This window comes from Canis lupus, chromosome 12 (genome assembly GCF_011100685.1).
Source record: "Canis lupus familiaris isolate Mischka breed German Shepherd chromosome 12, alternate assembly UU_Cfam_GSD_1.0, whole genome shotgun sequence".
Taxonomy (NCBI): Eukaryota; Metazoa; Chordata; class Mammalia; order Carnivora; family Canidae; genus Canis; species Canis lupus.
The window spans coordinates 28455776-28475222 of NC_049233.1; the positions used below are offsets into that span (position 1 = coordinate 28455776).

Sequence of the window (19447 nt, forward strand, 5' to 3'; positions counted from 1 at the left end):
AACAAACAATAAAAAATGCAGTAACAACTGTAAAGAAGTAGGATCTGATTTTGAAATTTGCCACATTATACTGTTTAAAAGTCAAGTGTTCATAAGCAATTATGAGTAATACAGAGACAGAGCATATGACACATATATAGAAATGAAGCAATCAGTAGAAACTATCCCTGAGGAAGCTAAAAAAATTAAAAAAGTAAAATAAATTGGACTTACTTGACACAGATATTAAATCAGCTAAAATAAATGTATTCAAAGAGAAATAGAAGCCATATCTAAATAATTTTTTTTCTTTTTTTTAATTTTTATTTATTTATGATAGTCACAGAGAGAGAGAGAGAGGCAGAGACATAGGCAGAAGGAGAAGCAGGCTCCATGCAGGCTCCATGCACCAGGAGCCTGACGTGGGATTCGATCCCGGGCCTCCAGGATCGTGCCCTGGGCCAAAGGCAGGCGCCAAACCGCTGCGCCACCCAGGGATCATATCTAAATAATTAAAGAAAGCGGGGCACTCAGATGGCTTACTCAGTTAAGCTTCCAACTCTTGATTTCTGCTCAGGTCATGATCTCAGGGTGCCGAGATAGACCCTCTCTTCATGCTCCACACTGGGTGTGGAGCCTGCTTAAGATTCTCACACACCCTCATCCTATGCCCCCTCCCCTCACCTGCATGCATGCACATGCACACTCTCTCACAATAATTAATTAGTTAATCAATTAACTAAATGTGAGATTAATGTTTTGCCAATTTAATAATATAAAGAGATATGAATTATAAATAAGACCACAATAGAAATTCTGGAGTTAAGAGTACAAAAAATAAAAATTAAAAGTTACTAGAGGGTATACCGCTAGATTTAAGTTGGTAGAAGTAAGCAGTGCATTTGGAAATAAATCAACTAGAATTTCTTTTGAAGGTTAATTTAATTTTATTTTCTCACAATAATAGACAAGGGTCTCCACACCATTTATTGCCATCAATGCCCTATGGATTTACCTCCTTTCTTGTCTACTAACTTTACGTATGCTAATGTCTCCATTTCTGGACTTTGATTACATTCTATTGCTCTATCTGCTCTATTTATGTCTCTGTCTGCTCTACTTATGTCTGACCACTCTGTTTTATATACAACACATTGTTATGTACATAACACTAGGAGAGAATCACCACTTTCTCATCCCCATCCTCCTTTCTTGTCTTTACTGTTCTTGTACTTTATCTTCAAGATGAATTTTATTTACTTTTATTTTATCTTTTAGCATAAATAGACATACTATTTTTATTACAAGAATAGAAATTCTACCACCACTAATAATATTGAACAAATTTTTTTCTTTTTTTCTTTTTAATTTATTTATGGTAGTCACAGAGAGAGAGAGAGAGAGAAAGAGGCAGAGACATAGGCAGAGGGAGAAGCAGGCTCCATGCACCAGGAGCCCGATGTGGGATTTGATCCCGGGTCTCCAGGATCACGCCCTGGGCCAAAGGCAGGCACTAAACCACTGCACCACCCAGGGATCCCAATTTTTTATTTTTTTAAATTTAAATTTAAATTCCATTTTCCAACATATAGTAGGACACCCAATGCTCATCCCATAAATCAATTAAGATTATTGATCTTGAAGATCAGAAAGAAAAATGAACAGAGTCTCAGAGACATGTGGGACACCAGAAGAACATTAATATACACATGTGAGAGTTCTAGAATCAGAAGAGAGAGAGAAAAATAAATAAATATTTGAAGAGATAAAGGCCAAACTTTCTAAATTTGATGAAAATTATTAATATAGATAGTAGATTGAAATATTAATCTATACTCCATGAAGCTCAATGATCTTCAGGTAAAATAAATTCAGACATAGAAGGCTAATCACATGACAGTCAAACTGTCAAATGACAAAGAATTTTGGTAGCATTAAAAGAAAATGGTTCATTATATACAAGGGATCCTCAGTGCAATTAAGATTTGACTTATACGAAACCGTGAGTCCAGAGGTACTTTAAGTCCTGAAAGTAAAAGACTGTAAGCTATCTCTTAAAGCTATCCCTTAAATGAAAGGAAAAATTAAAACATTCCCAGTAAAAACAGAACTGAGAGAATTCATCATCAGCAGACCTGCCCTATAGGAAATAGTAAAGAAAATCCTTTACTTAAGATGAAAATATACTATACAGTAATCTGAATTCACACACAGAAATAAAGAGCACTGTAATGGTAACTATATAGGTAAAAACAAAAGACAGTATAAAGGTATTTTTGCTTTCTACTCTCTTCGTTTCCTATCTGATTTAAAAGAGTGCATAAAACAATACTATAAAATTGTGTTGATAGGCTTATAATTAATAATAGCCTAAAGGAGGTGGAAGAGATTGAAGCAATGGTGGAGCAAAGTTTTTGTGTATTACTGAAATTAAGTCAGTATTAATACTATGTAGGTTGTTTTAGTTAAGAAGTTAATTACAATCTATAGGATAACCACTAAGAAACTAAGTAAAAAGGTATAGTAAAAATAAAAAGGAAATTAAATTGTAATACCAGAAAAAAACTAACACAAGAGAAGGCAATAATGGAATAACAGAGGAACAAAAAAGATAAAACATATTTAAAATAAAAGGAAATCACATATATAAACTGAATTCATGGGCAGCCCGGGTGGCTCAGTGGTTTAGCACTGCCTTCAGCCCAGGGTGTGATCCTGGAGACCTGGAATCGAGTCCCACATCAGGGTCCCTGCATGAAGCCTGCTTCTGCCTGTGTCTGTGCCTCTCTCTCTGTCTCTCATGAATAAATAAATACAATCTTAAAAAAAATAAAAAAGAAATAAACTGAATTCATTAGTAAAGTCAAATTTAAATTAAGTAGATATTTTAATAAAGATAATAGATGGGATGGATTTTTAAAAACAGTCAAATCAGTCTATAAGTTTTATATTCAAAGTCACAAATAGGTTAAAAATAAAAATATATACTATGCCATCCATAATAAAAAAAAAATCTAAGAAAAGTCCAAGACGGTTATACTAATATCAGGCAAAGTAAATGTGCAAAAAAAAAAAAAAAAAATTAGGATAAAGAAGGACATTTTATAAATATTTAAGTCCATCAGTAAGATCTAACAATCAGATGTTAGATCCTTAAGATCTAACTTAAGTAAATTAAATAAAATGTGGCAGATTGAAAGGATTAATAAATAATTCAACAATAACAATTGCAGACTTTATAATGGATAGAACAAGTTGGCAGAAGATGCAGGATGTAGAAGACTTGATCAACATATAAATTAACTAGACTTAAAAGATCCTTAGAGAACATTTTACATAACAACTGTAGATACACATTCTTGTCAAATACATATAGAACTATGTTAGGTTATAATATATGCCTCAGTAAATTTTAGTTTTTTTAAAGACTTTATTTATTTGAGAGAGGGAGACAAAGCATGTGCTGCGAGGAAGAGAGACAGAGGGAGAAGGAGAAGCAGGCTCTCTGCTAAAGGAGCCTGATGAGGGGCTCAATTCGAGGACCCTGGGATCATGACCTGAGCTGAGGTCAAAGGCTTTAACCAAGTGAGCCGCCCAGGTGCCCCTATGCCTCAGTAAATTTTAAAATATTTAACTCACACAAAATAAGTTTTCTGCTACAATAAAAGCAGAAATCATAAGAAATATAGGGAATTCACAAGTAAGTAAAAATTAAACAACACACTCCCAAATAACCAATGAGTCAAGAATAAAACACATGGGAAACTAGGAAATATTTTGAGATAAATGAAAATGAATATACAAACCATTAAAAAAAATGAGATGTAGCTAAAGCAGTGCTTGAAGTGAAATTTACAACTATAAACACCTGTATTAAAAAAGAACAGAGATCTCAAAGCAATCACGTCACCCTTCACCTAAAGAAACTAGAAAAAGAAAACTAAACCCAGAGCAAGCAGAAGGGAGAAATAATTAGATTAATGAAATAGAGAATAAAAAAGACAGAAAAACAATGAAAGTCAAAATTGGTTCATTCAAAGGACAGACCAGTACTGAACTTGATTGGCCAAAGGCATTATAACCATACATGTAATATTATTTGGCAATAAAAAGGAATGAACTACTGATACTTGGCACAGTATAAGCCTTGAAAACATAACAAGTGTGGTAAGTTGCTCCAAAAAAATGGCATATTGCTTGATTCCATTTATGTGAAATGTGCAGAACAGGTAAATCCACAGAGACAAAATACAAATTAGTGGTTTGCAAGGCCTAAGGTAGGAGAGCAGGGCCGGGGGGACCACTCATGAGTGTGGATATGAAAATGTTCTAAAACGGGACGCCTGGGTGTCTCAGCGGTTGAACATCTTGCTTTTTGGCTCAGGGTGTGATCTCAGAATTCCAGGATCGAGTCCCGCATCGGGCTTCTTGTATGGAGCCTGCTTCTTCCTCTGCCTGTGTCTCTGCCTCTCTCTGTGTGTGTTCTCTCATGAATAAATAAATAAAATCTTTAGGGAAAAAAGTTCTAGAGGGATCCCTGGGTGGCTTAGTGGTTAAAGCGTCTGCTTTGAGCTCAGCGCATGATTCTGGAGTCCTGGGAACCAGTCCCACATCCGGCTTCCTTCATGGAGCCTGCTTCTCCCTCTGCCTGTGTCTCTGCCTCTCTCTCTTCTCTCTGGGTCTCTCATGAATAATTAAAAAAATAAAATATTTAAAAATAATAATAAATTTTTTAAAAGTTCTAAAATGAGGTAGTGTAATAGTTTCACTTCTCTTTGAATATATTAAGAACTCCTGAATTGTACTCTTTCAAAGAGTGACTTATAAAGTATGCAAATTATGTTTCAAAAAATCTATGAAAAATAATTTCCTTGATAAGGAAATTCCTAAATTGTGAGCCATCATATTTATATATAACACATGTAATATTATTTTCTTCACTGACAGCGTTTAGTGAACCTTCTCTTTTTGCAACCTGCTAAAGCCAATATTAATATAATATTAATATTAACACATAATCTTTAAAATCACAAAGAAGAAACCCAACCAGAAAGACATACTCCATCTGGACTTCTAAAAAAGTAAAACAGTATCTGGAAGTAAAATCAGTAATCTATCAAAAATCCAAGGAATGATAAAATGACTGAGAGTTTGTGTTAAGTGGAAGTTTTCTGATACATTTATAAATTTCAGTCATTAAGAGTTCACAATTAGTGGTGTCAGAGTTATTTAAAGACTGATTATGTCTCATGAATATTAAAAAAAAGTATTTTTAAATAAACCTTATAAATTTTGTTGCTTATTTTGTTTTATATCTTTAAGATATCTACATCAAATAGCAATTATCTAAATAAAAGTATTATGTTGGATAATAAGTTAATATTGGAGTCTTCTCTTTCTATTTGATACACATTATGAAAATAATATATTTTGGACAAATAAATGGGAAACATAAGTGATATATTTCACATAAACACAAACATCATATATTTTTCTCTACACATGTATATGATACAGTATTTTGGGAAAGAGAAAGCAAAACTACCAGCAAGGATATCCAGGAGCTGGCCAGGCACTACAAACTAGGTTTATAGCTAGATCTTGGTGTTCTGCTGCTGAACATTTAAACAGATAATTTCACAGAACATCAAAATGAGACAAAACTACTCCATGACCCTGATTTATCATTACAAAGATAAGCCTACTCTGTAATTATATCTAAATACAGACAAAAACTTGAATATTATCTAAACCACAATAGCCAAACATTCTCCTACCATGGTTGATATAAATGGTTGCTGTCTCTTTAGAGACTTTGGTTTTCACCTCTGTCCAATCTTCCTTTCTCCTAGGTAAGATTTATTATGAATGTAGATAATCCTTCCCACTTCCTGAAGGTCTCCTTATCCAGGCCAAAGGCCTACTTTCTGAAACCCTCTCCAAAATTATATGTCATAAGCTCGAACCTCTAAGTCCTTTCTAACATCCTTTACTGAAATGTCACATGGATTTACATACTGTGTGTTGTCCCTTATGGCAATAAGTTATTAACCCAACTTTTTCAACCACGCATATGTTTCTGATGGGGTTTGTCTAGAGGTGACAGACAGTCTGAGTATACACGAACACAAATGCATAAACAAATTATCTTAGGAATTATAGAAAAAGCTGAACCCTAAAAAGCATATATCAGAATCTTTCATATACATTGTATATTACACATTGTAGGTTATAATTAATAGTCATTTAAGAAAAATAAATATAGACAACTATGAGAAGTTTTTCTTTCCTAGCTCAACAAAAGTTGATTGTTTCTCTTAAGATATACATAGATGGGAAGGCATATTAATTTGTGATGACATCAATTTCAATAATTGATAGTGTCACAAAAAATAGCTCTGGATTTTTGGATTTTTATATATTTTAAACTAATGTCAACTACTGGTACTGTGAGCTTTTCTATATAAAAAAATGTTCATTTTTTTTCTTTTACAGTCATTGAAATATAAATTAAACTATGGCCAGATATTTCAGAATTGTCTTTAAATGAAATAAACTGCCTGGTGTTGATCAGTCTGGATTTTATATCCCATTTCAGTCACCAAAAATGAGAATATTTTTGACAAAATATTTGTCAAAACCATGCTTGAGATATCCAGAATCATCAATTGTAATCATACGATGAAATAGTGTATGAGTTATTTTAGAGGATGCTCTGAAATCATCTTGATTTATCCCTGAAAAAATAATCATCTAAGTATTTTTGTATTCAATTAATCTGCTTCTGTGACAAGAAGAAAATCATTCTAATTACAGTATACCTGGTTCTGCATCTACTTGAGAGACCTGAAGTATACCGAACAAGTTAAAAATGAAAGCTATTTTACCAATATATATTTGGTTATTAAACTTTTGGAATAATAGCAGTAGCTATTCAGAATTTCTATTAAGAGCTTCTTCAGGTTTCTCATCTAAAAAACTAATACAGGGACACCTGGATGACTCAGTGGTTGAGCATCTGCCTTTGTCTCAGGCGGTGGTCCTGGGGTCCCAGAATGGAGTCCCATCTTGGGCTCCTTGCAGGGGGCCTGCTTCTCCCTCTGCTTGTGTCTCTGCCTCTCTCTGTGTGTCTCTCATGAATAAATAAATAAAATCTTAAAAAAAAAGTTAAAAAAAAAACTAATACGACTGGATTATGGAAAGTATGGACTAATTAATGTAAAAATGTATCAATATTCTGGTGAAAGTAATCCAAATTCGTGATAATCCCCAGGTAATAAAGCAAAAGTTTTAATTCAACAGACCCACAGAGGAGTCATATGGTGGTACTCTCTTTGCATGGAATGATCCAAAACACTGATATGATAAAAGTACATTTTGAAGAAGTAAATGCATTTGTAACATGTGCTATATCTGGGCATTGCATTTCCAAGTTTAATCTTGTTTATTACTTTTTTTTTAAAAATATTTTATTTATTTGAGAGAGAGAGAGAGAGATAGCACAAGCAGGGGGAGTGGCAGGCAGAGGGAGAGGGAGAAGCAGGTATCCCACTGAGCAGGATCCTGACCTGAGCCAAAGGCAGATGCTCAAGTGACTGAGTCACCCAGGAGCCCCGTGTTTATTACTTTTTGACACAAATTTCAAATAAATGTTGACACTATCTTGTCAAGAAAAGGTTCTTCATCTAGAGATCATTATTTTACCTAATGAGTGAAAAGTGAAAATAATGTCTGGAATTATCCCAAGGACACTGAACAGTTCAAGTAATTTCATGAAGAAAATGATAAATACTTACTGATAGCTGTTGTAAAGGTCAGTACAGGTAGAATTGTTCTTACAAGGATTCATTTTGCAGTCATTGGATTCTTGTTCACAAAAACTTCCTTCCCAACCAGTTAAGCACACACACTGGTAGCTCTAAGGGAATATAAAAATTATACAACCTTTGGGGTATTTCTTGCTATTAAATATAGTTATTATTCCTCGCTATGTTGCTCTCTGTCAATTTTTGTCTATTTTAACTTTTATAGCATATCAATATTTCCCCCAAATTACTTTTACCACAATTTAAAAACAATGTGAACAGTATTCTTTAGTATCTAATTCAGTAACACTAAATATGCATAATGCTCACAATACAATACTGGTTTTGTTAAACATTTTAATATAAAAATCATATCAGTAATATGATGGTTAGTGATTGTATAAAACTAACTAAATACATCACTCAGCTCACAAGTTAAAAAAATATGTAACTACAACAAATAAACCTTCTGACAGTTTTGTTGCATTATTTACAAATAATCTATGTCAATACAGTATTGCTGGTCAACTAAAGTTGCAAAAATTTGTATACCATTTTTCTAACAGATAAAATAGTCCTTTAACAAATATTCAAAATATTAAAAGTAAAATCACTTTTCCAGGATTGGGAACAAACAAAAGAAAACATCTCAAAGCACTGTGGAACAATAATTTATATATTAAAAATACTTTCTTTTTAAAAATATTTTATTTATCTTTCTTTATTCAACAGAGAGAGAGAGAGAGAGTGAGCACCAGTACGGGAAGCGGCAGGCAGAGGGAGAGGGAAAAGCAGGCTACACCCTATTCATGGAGCCCTATGTGGGCTTGATCCCTGGGATAATGACCTGAGCCTAAAGCAGAGGCTTAACCAACTGAGCCAGCCAGGCACTTCTAAAAATACTTTCAAAGAATAGGGCTCTTGTAAAAAAAATTGGGACTCTGAACATTTAGAGATTCTAGATCTAGAAGAATAAAAAGCACTAAAATCAGTGTTAGCTGTTCTCTTCATCTTCACTGTTCTATATAATAGCAACTAGCCACATGTGGTTATAGAGCATTGATATGTGGCTGGTATCAACTGAAATGTGATTGAATTTTGAAGATTTAGTACAAAAAAAAAAAGAACGTAAAGCATTTTACTAATAATTTATTACTTACATGTTAAAATGGTAATAATTTGAATATGAAGAGTTAAATAGAACATATTAAAATTGATTTCACCTGTTCCTTTAACTTTTTTTTAACATGGCTACTAGGAAATTTAAAACACACACACAGGTCTCATTGCTTTTCCATTAGACAGAGCTGTGCTAGATGAAGGCAACCCAGTGTCTCCATTTGCAAATAGAGTTAAGAAATCTACATAGTTATACGCACATATATGTGGAGCAGGAGCTCCCTGAGATTAAAGAACTTGTTCTACTTTAATACATTCCAGCTTCTTGAAAATGTCTGGCACCTAATAGATACTTAATACATGTTGGTTGAACACATGAAAAAGAATAAATATGATAGGAAAGGTAATGTAAAATCCGAAGCAACTAAAACAGATTTCAAGAGGATTCTATATGTTTGCCAGGCAGATAGCAAATTTGTTTTGTACATTACAGTCCAACAACATATTAATCAGAGAAACAAATAAACTCACGCTCTATGTACTTGCATTTAGGTTATAATAATTCAAATATATGAGAAGTGCCACTGGTTTAATAGGGCCAATTGGTTTGCCATGGCTTGTGAGCAGCTGAAAAGCAGAGGATGAGAGCCACCACATTGTCAACACCGGGCTTTATTCTTGACATATGTGTTAATTCTCCAGAGTACTCATTAATACTACTCATGATTTGCTGGATTTTAGCAGTAATTTTCTCACGCATTGTGGCCTCTACATTGTTAATGTTCTCAGTGAGTTTGTTGTATTTGGAAAGTTTTCACTGATTGTATTTAGCTCATTATTTTTCCTTCCCTTTTTTGTAAGCATTGAAAAAGGACTTACATGAAAATTGATGTAAAAATAATATTTATTTTATTTTATATTTTACTTATTTATTCATGAGAGACACAGAGGGAGAGGCAGAGACATAGGCAGAGGGAGAAGCAGGGCCCTGCAGGGAGCCTGATGCGGGCCTGAATCCCAGGACCCTGGGATCACCACCTGAGCCAAAGACAGATGCTCAATGACTGAGCCACCCAGGCATCCCAATTATATTTATTTTAAATGAAAGCAATTCTACAGTAAGCAAAGGAAGTGTCTTCTGTGGGTAAATGGAGAAACTACCCAACTCAGTGATGGAAATTAAGGTGGAGAGGGATGGATAACATATGCATAAATCTTTGGGACAAATGAGGTGCTCTGTTCACTTTCTAAGAGGTACGAATCATTTTTGTAAAGACAAATACACAAGTTTACTGCTGGTTTTTATTTTGACATCTCAGTAATAATTTGAAACTAATTTAGCAAGTGAGTCAAAAAGCCAATCATATATCTTTCCCATTAAAGCCATGCATTCCTTAAAAGCTAATAATTATTGGTGTTCTTGATGATTTAATAATAGGTAGAAAATTATAATCAATTTAATAGTATAATTATCATTAAAGTGTCAGGTACCACAGCAGTGATCTCTAGATATGAAATCTGTATGAAAAGGAAATGTTAAAAAAAATCAGGGAAATAGATTTTTAAAATATTAAACATTAACAATATAAATTTTGAAGAAAGCAGAAATGAATATGTACTAGAGACAACCCAGAGTTCAAGTATTTCTATTAATCCATTGCTTACTTAATTCAGAAGCATTTTCCTGAATTGAGACACTTTGCACAAAGCGCTTTCCCATTCAATATTAAAAAGTTAATTAATTCCAGTAATTTTAAATAATATAGAATACTATTTTTAAACCATATTACCAAAAACCATATTGTCCAAAAATAATGAAAGAGAGTAACCAGAGATTTTGGAAGCTCTCCAGACCTATGCTGAATAAGTATAAAGAAAATTCATCTAGGGAGGAGGATGAAGAGTAAATTTTAAAAGCATCCGAGAAATAATTACACATTACCTTCAAAGGGCCAAGGCTTATACCTTACTTCCCAGTAGTAGAAGCAAGAACCCAGTAACAAATATCCTAATAGAGTGAAAGAAAATAACTATCAACCTAAAAGTCTATGCCCAGTAAAATATATCCTTTTTAGGAATGGAGAATAAACACATTTTAAAAAAAAACAACATCTGAGAATGTATCGCAGTGTTTAAGGTTGTGGATACTTGGTGATAGCCAGCCAGGATTTGAACTGGGCTCCATGAATTATTAGCTATGTAATTATAATCATGTATATTGAATCTTAAGGAACATCAGAAATAATGGTACCTGATTGATAAGGGTGTGAGGATTAAATGGGTACTTAGTATAGAACTTCATTTGATATCTGACTTACAGGAAGATACCAGTAAACTTCAAATAAAATGTTCTTTGGAGGGGGGAGGGGCAGAGAGAGCGGGCAAAAGAGAATCTTAAGCAGGCTCCATGCCCAGTGCAGAACCAACTTGGGTTCAGTCTCATGATCCTGATATCATGACCTGAGCCAAAATCAAGAGTTGGACACTTAACAGACTGAGCCTATCAGTCACCCCTAAAATGTTCTTTTATCCAGTGAATTATTCAGGTAGTCAGAACTATTCCTCAGTCTCTGATTCCTGCTTCTTGGACATTTTTCCCATGTGAAATACGGTTGCTCAAGTCCCCCAAACCCAGCTTCCAAAGTTTATTGTCTTCTCAAGGTTAAAACAAAGGTCACATTCTACCTGAACCTTGATCATTTCCTACAGTATACTTTCCTCTCACAATTACTATTTATCTTTCTTGATACTTTTAAAGTACATTAGTTACTCATATGCGTATTCTATTTTCCACTTAGTACTTATGATATTTAAAAATATTTTATTGTGTTTTTTTCTACTGTAAAATATAAATGAAAAATATAAATTTTAAGAAGGCAGGGACTTAATGTTTTTTGTTCATTTATCATCAGTATTTGGAATACTGTCTTATATTTGACTAAAAGAACAGATGTTAAAACATAAGATATATATGATACTAATTGGTAATAATATAGCCATAGTGAATATTTTGTTTAGGAACTTTTTAGATATTAAATCATCTCATTTTGCTAACAAGAAAGATTATATTTTAGAATATATTTAAATAACCCTTCAAATAAACATTCAACTAAAAACAAGTTCTATAAGGATTGGAAATCCCAATAAAAGAAAAATTGGGTTAGTTCCATTATGAAAAATGTTTACATACTGAGATCATTATACTTGATTCAATCTTAGTGACAAAATTTCTTACAAAAATATTTCTTATGTAAAACTTACTTTTAGAGTCCTAAAAATTTAGATACACACCAAAAGAATAAAAATAATAAAAAATTCAAATTGTGGTCTCTTTTCAGACTCATTACTCATATCTAGGCAGAATAACAAAGATTTTTTTTCTTTAATGAAATTTTTAAGAAATGAAGTAAAACTCATAATAAAGTCAATCTTTGTAAGAATAACAAGCTCTGCCTATTGACTTATAGTCTGTTTCCTTTTAATGTTATTTTTTTAAATTCATTTTAATCTATAAAGATTTACAAAATTGGCTATAGGCAAAAAGATTGCCAAATACTGCATATAATGATACTCAGGATTAGATAAATGCAGTAATATTATTCTTAAAAACAAACAAAACTATATTAATATGATTTCTTCAACTACAGAAATGATTTATCTTAGCGATTTAAATCTAAAGTGAAATAATATGTATTATTCTGACAGAAAGTTAATGGAATATTTAAAAACGATTTCTATAAAAAGTTATAAATGCTGAATTTGATTGAACATATTTTGAAACAAGGCACTGAAAATACATGTTAAATTGAGTGGTACTTTCAAGGCAGAACTGTTTTAGAAAAACAGTTTCTTTAACTTGGGGAAATGTAATATATGAAGAGAATGAAAAGCCATGTTAGATGTGAAGGTTGATAGGGCATAAATCAAACTATATTGACCTTTTAAAAACACTTTCTAAAGGAAATATAAAACTGTAAGAAACTTAGTTATGTTTTCATGCAATGATTTTTTTTTGTTAATAATAAGAAAAGCAGATTAGTATTCTAGTACTTTTTCTAAATGAGGAAATGGCTTTAAGTATAAATTTCCACTTTCATTACAATTAATTCTTTCATTATAATTAATTCACTATAATTTAGTTCTCTTCTTAAATGTCTTACCTTCGTAAACTATTTGCCTTCCTTTCCAAAGGGTTTCCTTACCTTTAACACTTTCTTTCTTTCCTTCCCTTTCCTTCCTTCCTTTCCCTTCCTTTCTTTCTCTTTTCCTTTTTTATTGGTGTTCAATTTACTAACATACAGAATAACACCCAGTGCCCGTCACCCATTCACTCCCACCCCCCGCCCTCCTCCCCTTCTACCACCCCTAGTTCATTTCCCAGAGTTAGCAGTCTTTACGTTCTGTCTCCCTTTCTGATATTTCCCACCCATTTCTTCTCCCTTCCCTTATTTTCCCTTTCACTATTATTTATATTCCCCAAATGAATGAGAACATATAATGTTTGTCCTTCTCCGACTGACTTACTTCACTCAGCATAATACCCTCCAGTTCCATCCACGTTGAAGCAAATGGTGGGTATTTGTCATTTCTAATAGCTGAGTAATATTCCATTGTATACATAAACCACATCTTCTTTATCCATTCATCTTTCGTTGGACACCGAGGCTCCTTCCACAGTTTGGCTATAGTGGCCATTGCTGCTAGAAACATCGGGGTGCAGGTGTCCCGGCGTTTCATTGCATTTGTATCTTTGGGGTAAATCCCCAACAGTGCAATTGCTGGGTCGTAGGGCAGGTATATTTTTAACTGTTTGAGGAACCTCCACACAGTTTTCCAGAGTGGCTGCACCAGTTCACATTCCCACCAACAGTGTAAGAGGGTTCCCTTTTCTCCGGCATCCTCTCCAACATTTGTTGTTTCCTGCCTTGTTAATTTTCCCCATTCTCACTGGTGTGAGGTGGTATCTCATTGTAGTTTTGATTTGTATTTCCCTGATGGCAAGTGATGCAGAGCATTTTCTCATATGCATGTTGGCCATGTCTATGTCTTCCTCTGTGAGATTTCTGTTCATGTCTTTTGCCCATTTCATGATTGGATTGTTTGTTTCTTTGGTGTTGAGTTTAATAAGTTCTTTATAGATCTTGGAAACTAGCCCTTTATCTGATATGTCATTTGCAAATATCTTCTCCCATTCTGTAGGTTGTCTTTGAGTTTTGTTGACTGTATCCTTTGCTGTGCAAAAGCTTCTTATCTTGATGAAGTCCCAATAGTTCATTTTTGCTTTTGTTTCTTTTGCCTTCGTGGATGTATCTTGCAAGAAGTTACTATGGCCGAGTTCAAAAAGGGTGTTGCCTGTGTTCTTCTCTAGGATTTTGATGGAATCTTGTCTCACATTTAGATCTTTCATCCATTTTGAGTTTACCTTTGTGTATGGTGAAAGAGAGTGGTCTAGTTTCATTCTTCTGCATGTGGATGTCCAATTTTCCCAGCACCATTTATTGAAGAGACTGTCTTTCTTCCAATGGATAGTCTTTCCTCCTTTATCGAATATTAGTTGCCCATAAAGTTCAGGGTCCACTTCTGGATTCTCTATTCTGTTCCACTGATCTATGTGTCTGTTTTTGTGCCAGTACCACACTGTCTTGATGACCACAGCTTTGTAGTACAACCTGAAATCTGGCATTGTGATGCCCCCAGATATGGTTTTCTTTTTTAAAATTCCCCTGGCTATTCAGGGGTCTTTTCCTGATTCCACACAAATCTTAAAATTATTTGTTCTAACTCTCTGAAGAAAGTCCATGGTATTTTGATAGGGATTGCATTAAACGTGTATATTGCCCTGGGTAACATTGACATTTTCACAATATTAATTCTGCCAATCCATGAGCATGGAATATTTTTCCATCTCTTTGTGTCTTCCTCAATTTCTTTCAGAAGTGTTCTATAGTTTTGAGGGTATAGATCCTTTACATCTTTGGTGAGGTTTATTCCTAGGTATCTTATGCTTTTGGGTGCAATTGTAAATGGGATTGACTCCTTAATTTCTCTTTCTTCAGTCTCATTGTTTGTGTATAGAAATGCCACTGACTTCTGGGCATTGATTTTGTATCCTGCCACGCTACCGAATTGCTGTATGAGTTCTAGCAATCTTGGGGTGGAGACTTTTGGGTTTTCTATGTAGAGTATCATGTCATCGGCGAAGAGGGAGAGTTTGACTTCTTCTTTGCCAATTTGAATGCCTTTAATGTCTTTTTGTTGTCTGATTGCTGAGGCTAGGACTTCCAGTACTATGTTGAATAGCAGTGGTGAGAGTGGACATCCCTGTCTTGTTCCTGATCTTAGGGGAAAGGCTCCCAGTGCTTCCCCATTGAGAATGATATTTGCTGTGGGCTTTTCATAGATGGCTTTTAAGATGTGGAGGAATGTTCCCTCTATCCCTACACTCTGAAGAGTTTTGATCAGGAATGGATGCTGTATTTTGTCAAATGCTTTCTCTGCATCCAATGAGAGGATCATATGGTTCTTGGTTTTTCTCTTGCTGATATGATGAATCACATTGATTGTTTTACGGGTGTTGAACCAGCCTTGTGTCCCAGGGATAAATCCTACTTGGTCATGGTGAATAATTTTCTTAATGTACTGTTGGATCCTATTGGCCAGTATCTTGTTGAGAATTTTTGCATCCATGTTCATCAGGGATATTGGTCTGTAATTCTCCTTTTTGGCGGGGTCTTTGTCTGGCTTTGGAATTAAGGTGATGCTGGCTTCATAGAACGAATTTGGAAGTACTCCATCTCTTTCTATCTTTCCAAACAGCTTTAGGAGAATAGGTATGATTTCTTCTTTAAACGTTTGATAAAATTCTCCTGGGAAGCCATCTGGCCCTGGACTCTTGTGTCTTGGGAGGTTTTTGATGACTGCTTCAATTTCCTCCCTGGTTATTGGCCTGTTCAGGTTTTCTATTGCTTCCTGTTCCAGTTTTGGTAGTTTGTGGCTTTCCAGGAATGCGTCCATTTCTTCTAGATTGCCTAATTTATTGGCGTATAGCTGTTCATAATATGTTTTTAAAATCGTTTGTATTTCCTTGGTGTTGGTAGTGATCTCTCCTTTCTCATTCATGATTTTATTAATTTGAGTCTTCTCTCTCTTCTTTTTAATAAGGCTGGCTAATGGTTTATCTATCTTATTAATTCTTTCAAAGAACCAACTCCTGGTTCTGTTGATCTGTTCCACAGTTCTTCTGGTCTCGATTTCGTTGAGTTCTGCTCGAATCTTTATTAACTCCCTTCTTCTCTTGGGTGTAGGATCTATTTGCTGTTTTTTCTCTAGCTCCTTTATGTGTAAGGTTAGCTTTTGTATTTGAGTTCTTTCCAGTTTTTGAATGGATGCTTGTATTGCGATGTATTTCCCCCTTAGGACTGCTTTTGCTGCATCCCAAAGATTTTGAACGGTTGTATCTTCATTCTCATTAGTTTCCATGAATCTTTTTAATTCTTCCTTAATTTCCTGGTTGACCCTTTTATCTTTTAGCAGGATGGTCCTTAACCTCCATGTGTTTGAGGTCCTTCCAAACTTCTTGTTGTGATTTAGTTCTAATTTCAAGGCATTATGGTCCGAGAATATGCAGGGGACAATCCCAATCTTTTGGTATCGGTTCAGACCCGATTTGTGACCCAATATGTGGTCTATTCTGGAGAAAGTTCCATGTGCGCTTGAGAAGAATGTGTATTCAGTTGAGTTTGGATGTAAAGTTCTGTAGATATCTGTGAAATCCATCTGGTCCAGTGTATCATTTAAAGCTCTCGTTTCTTTGGAGATGTTTTGCTTAGAAGACCTATCGAGTATAGAAAGAGCTAGATTGAAGTCACCAAGTATAAGTGTATTATTATCTAAGTATTTCTTCACTTTGGTTAATAATTGATTTATATATTTGGCAGCTCCCACATTCGGAGCATATATATTGAGGATTGTTAAGTCCTCTTGTTGAATAGATCCTTTAAGTATGATATAGTGTCCCTCTTCATCTCTCACTACAGTCTTTGGGGTAAATTTTAGTTTATCTGATATAAGGATGGCTACCCCTGCTTTCTTTTGAGGACCATTCGAATGGTAAATGGTTCTCCAACCTTTTATTTTCAGGCTGTAGGTGTCCTTCTGTCTAAAATGAGTCTCTTGTAGACAGCAAATAGATGGGTCCTGCTTTTTTATCCAGTCTGAAACCCTGCAGCCTTTTGATGGGGTCATTAAGCCCGTTCACATTCAGAGTTACTATTGAGAGATATGAGTTTAGTGTCATCATGATATCTATTCAGTCTTTGTTTTTGTGGACTGTTCCACTGAACTTCTTCTTAAAGGGGAATTTTAAGAGGCCCCCTTAAAATTTCTTGCAGAGCTGGTTTGGAGGTCACATATTCTTTCAGTTGCTGCCTGTCTTGGAAGCTCTTTATCTCTCCTTCCATTTTGAATGAGAGCCTTGCTGGATAAAGTATTCTTGGTTGCATGTTCTTCTCATTTAGGACCCTGAATATATCCTGCCAGCCCTTTCTGGCCTGCCAGGTCTCTGTGGAGAGGTCTGCTGTTACCCTAATACTCCTCCCCATAAAAGTCAGGGATTTCTTGTCTCTTGCTGCTTTAAGGATCTTCTCTTTATCTTTGGAATTTGCAAGCTTCACAATTAAATGTCGAGGTGTTGAACGGTTTTTATTGATTTTAGGGGGGGATCTCTCTATTTCCTGGATCTGAATGCCTGTTTCCCTTCCCAGATTAGGAAAGTTTTCAGCTAGAATTTGTTCAAATACATATTCTGGCCCTCTGGCCCTTTCGGCGCCCTCGGGAACCCCAATTAAACGTAGGTTTTTCTTCCTCAGGCTGTCGTTTATTTCCCTTAATCTATCTTCATGGTCTTTTAATTGTTTGTCTCTTTTTTCCTCAGTTTCCCTCTTTGCTATCAACTTGTCTTCTAGGTCACTCACTCGTTCTTCCACCTCGTTAACCCTCGTCGTTAGGACTTCTAGTTTGGATTGCATCTCATTCAATTGATTTTTAATTTCTGCCTGATTAGCTCTAAATTCTGCAGTCATGAAGTCTCTTGAGTCCTTTATACTTTTTTCTAGAGCCACCAGTAGCTGTATAATAGTGCTTCTGAATTGGCTTTCTGACATTGAATTGTAATCCAGATTTTGTAACTCTGTGGGAGAGAGGACTGTTTCTGATTCTTTCTTTTGAGGTGATGTTTTCCTTCTAGTCATTTTGCTCAGTGCAGAGTGGCCAAATACAAGTTGTATTGGGAAAAAGAGAAAAAGAGAGGAGAGAAAGAAGGAAAGAAAAGAGAAAGAGAAAAAAAAAGGGAAGAAAAAGAAAAAAAAACGAAAAAAAAAAAAAAAAAGAAGAAAAAGAGAAAGAAAAAGAAAGGAGAAAAAAAGGGGGTGGGGGAAGGAAACAAATCAAAAAGCAAAACAAAACAAAAACAAAAACAAAAACAAACAAACAAAAAAAGAACCACCGGGGAGTATCTTCTGATTCTGTGTACTTTAAGTCCCTTGGCTTCTCCTGGAAGTTGTCCGTCTAGCTGGTCCTCTGGGGGAGGGGCCTGTTGTGCTGATTTTCAGGTGTTAGCAGTTGGGGGAGCTGCTGTGCCCCTGCCCGGTGCAGGGCTTAGTGGGGGTTGTTTACCCCCTTGAGGCCGCAGGAGGAACAGCCCCAGTGGCGGGGCAGCTCTGGAAACCTGGATTCAGCTCCGGCAGGAACTCCGTCTGCAGGGCCTGGAGGCTCCGGGGCGGGGCCGCTGCTCTGCTCAGCTCCGGGCAGGAGCGTCCTCGCTGTCCTGGGCCCTCCCGGCCTCTGCCTGTCCCGGGGGAGGCGGGATCCTGGGCCGTGTCCCGGCGCCCTGTGCTCCGGAGCCTGCGCTGGTGGATTCGCGCTCCCGGGCCGCGCAGCCCCCTCCGTGGAGCCGCCGCCCGAGCCCCTCCGAGCTGCTCCTGGAACCGCGCAGCCCCCTCCGCACGGAGCCTCTTCCTCTGCCCGAGCCCGGCCCAGCTGCTCCCGGGGCCGCGCAGCCCCCTCCGCGGAGCCTCCGCCCGAGCCCCTTCAGCTGCTCCTGGTCCCGCCGGGTCCCGCCGTGCGCGCTGCAGCCCTTAGGGAGCTCGGCGCACTCTCCTGGGCGCGCAGTTGCTGTTACTGTCCCCGGGAGCCCCAGGGCATCCTCGCCCTCCTGGGTCCTGCTCCACCTCCCGCGAGCCCCTTTCCGCCCGGGAAGGTCGGTGCAGCTCCTGCTCCTCCGGGACGGGGCTCTCCTGTCCTGGGGACACTCGCCCCGGCCTCAGCCCGGCTCCTCGCGGGCCCCTCCCCCTTGGAGGCCTTTGTTCCTTTATTTCTTTTTCCCCGTCTTCCTACCTTGATAGATGCGCGAACTCTTCTCACTGTAGCATTCCAGCTGGTCTCTCTTTAAATCTCAGGCCGAATTCATAGATTTTCAGGATAATTTGAAGGTTTTCTAGGTAGTTTGGTGGAGACAGGTGATTTGGAGACCCTGCTCTTCCGCCATC

The 19447-nt window shown here is 36.3% G+C and overlaps 1 protein-coding gene and 1 long non-coding RNA gene across 4 annotated transcripts in view; one reads left to right on the forward strand and one right to left on the reverse strand.

Moving 5' to 3' along the window:
• Window positions 1-19447, reverse strand: part of EYS (eyes shut homolog) — a 1532152-nt gene that overhangs the window by 1051304 nt on the left and 461401 nt on the right. Inside the window, exon 12 of the mRNA XM_038554428.1 lies at window positions 7776-7897. Coding sequence (XP_038410356.1) covers window positions 7776-7897 — 122 coding nt within the window. The remainder of the gene's footprint in view (window positions 1-7775; window positions 7898-19447) is intronic.
• The window catches only part of LOC111098301, a 145879-nt gene that overhangs the window by 92974 nt on the left and 33458 nt on the right, over window positions 1-19447 (forward strand). The gene's annotated exons all lie outside the window — the stretch shown is intronic.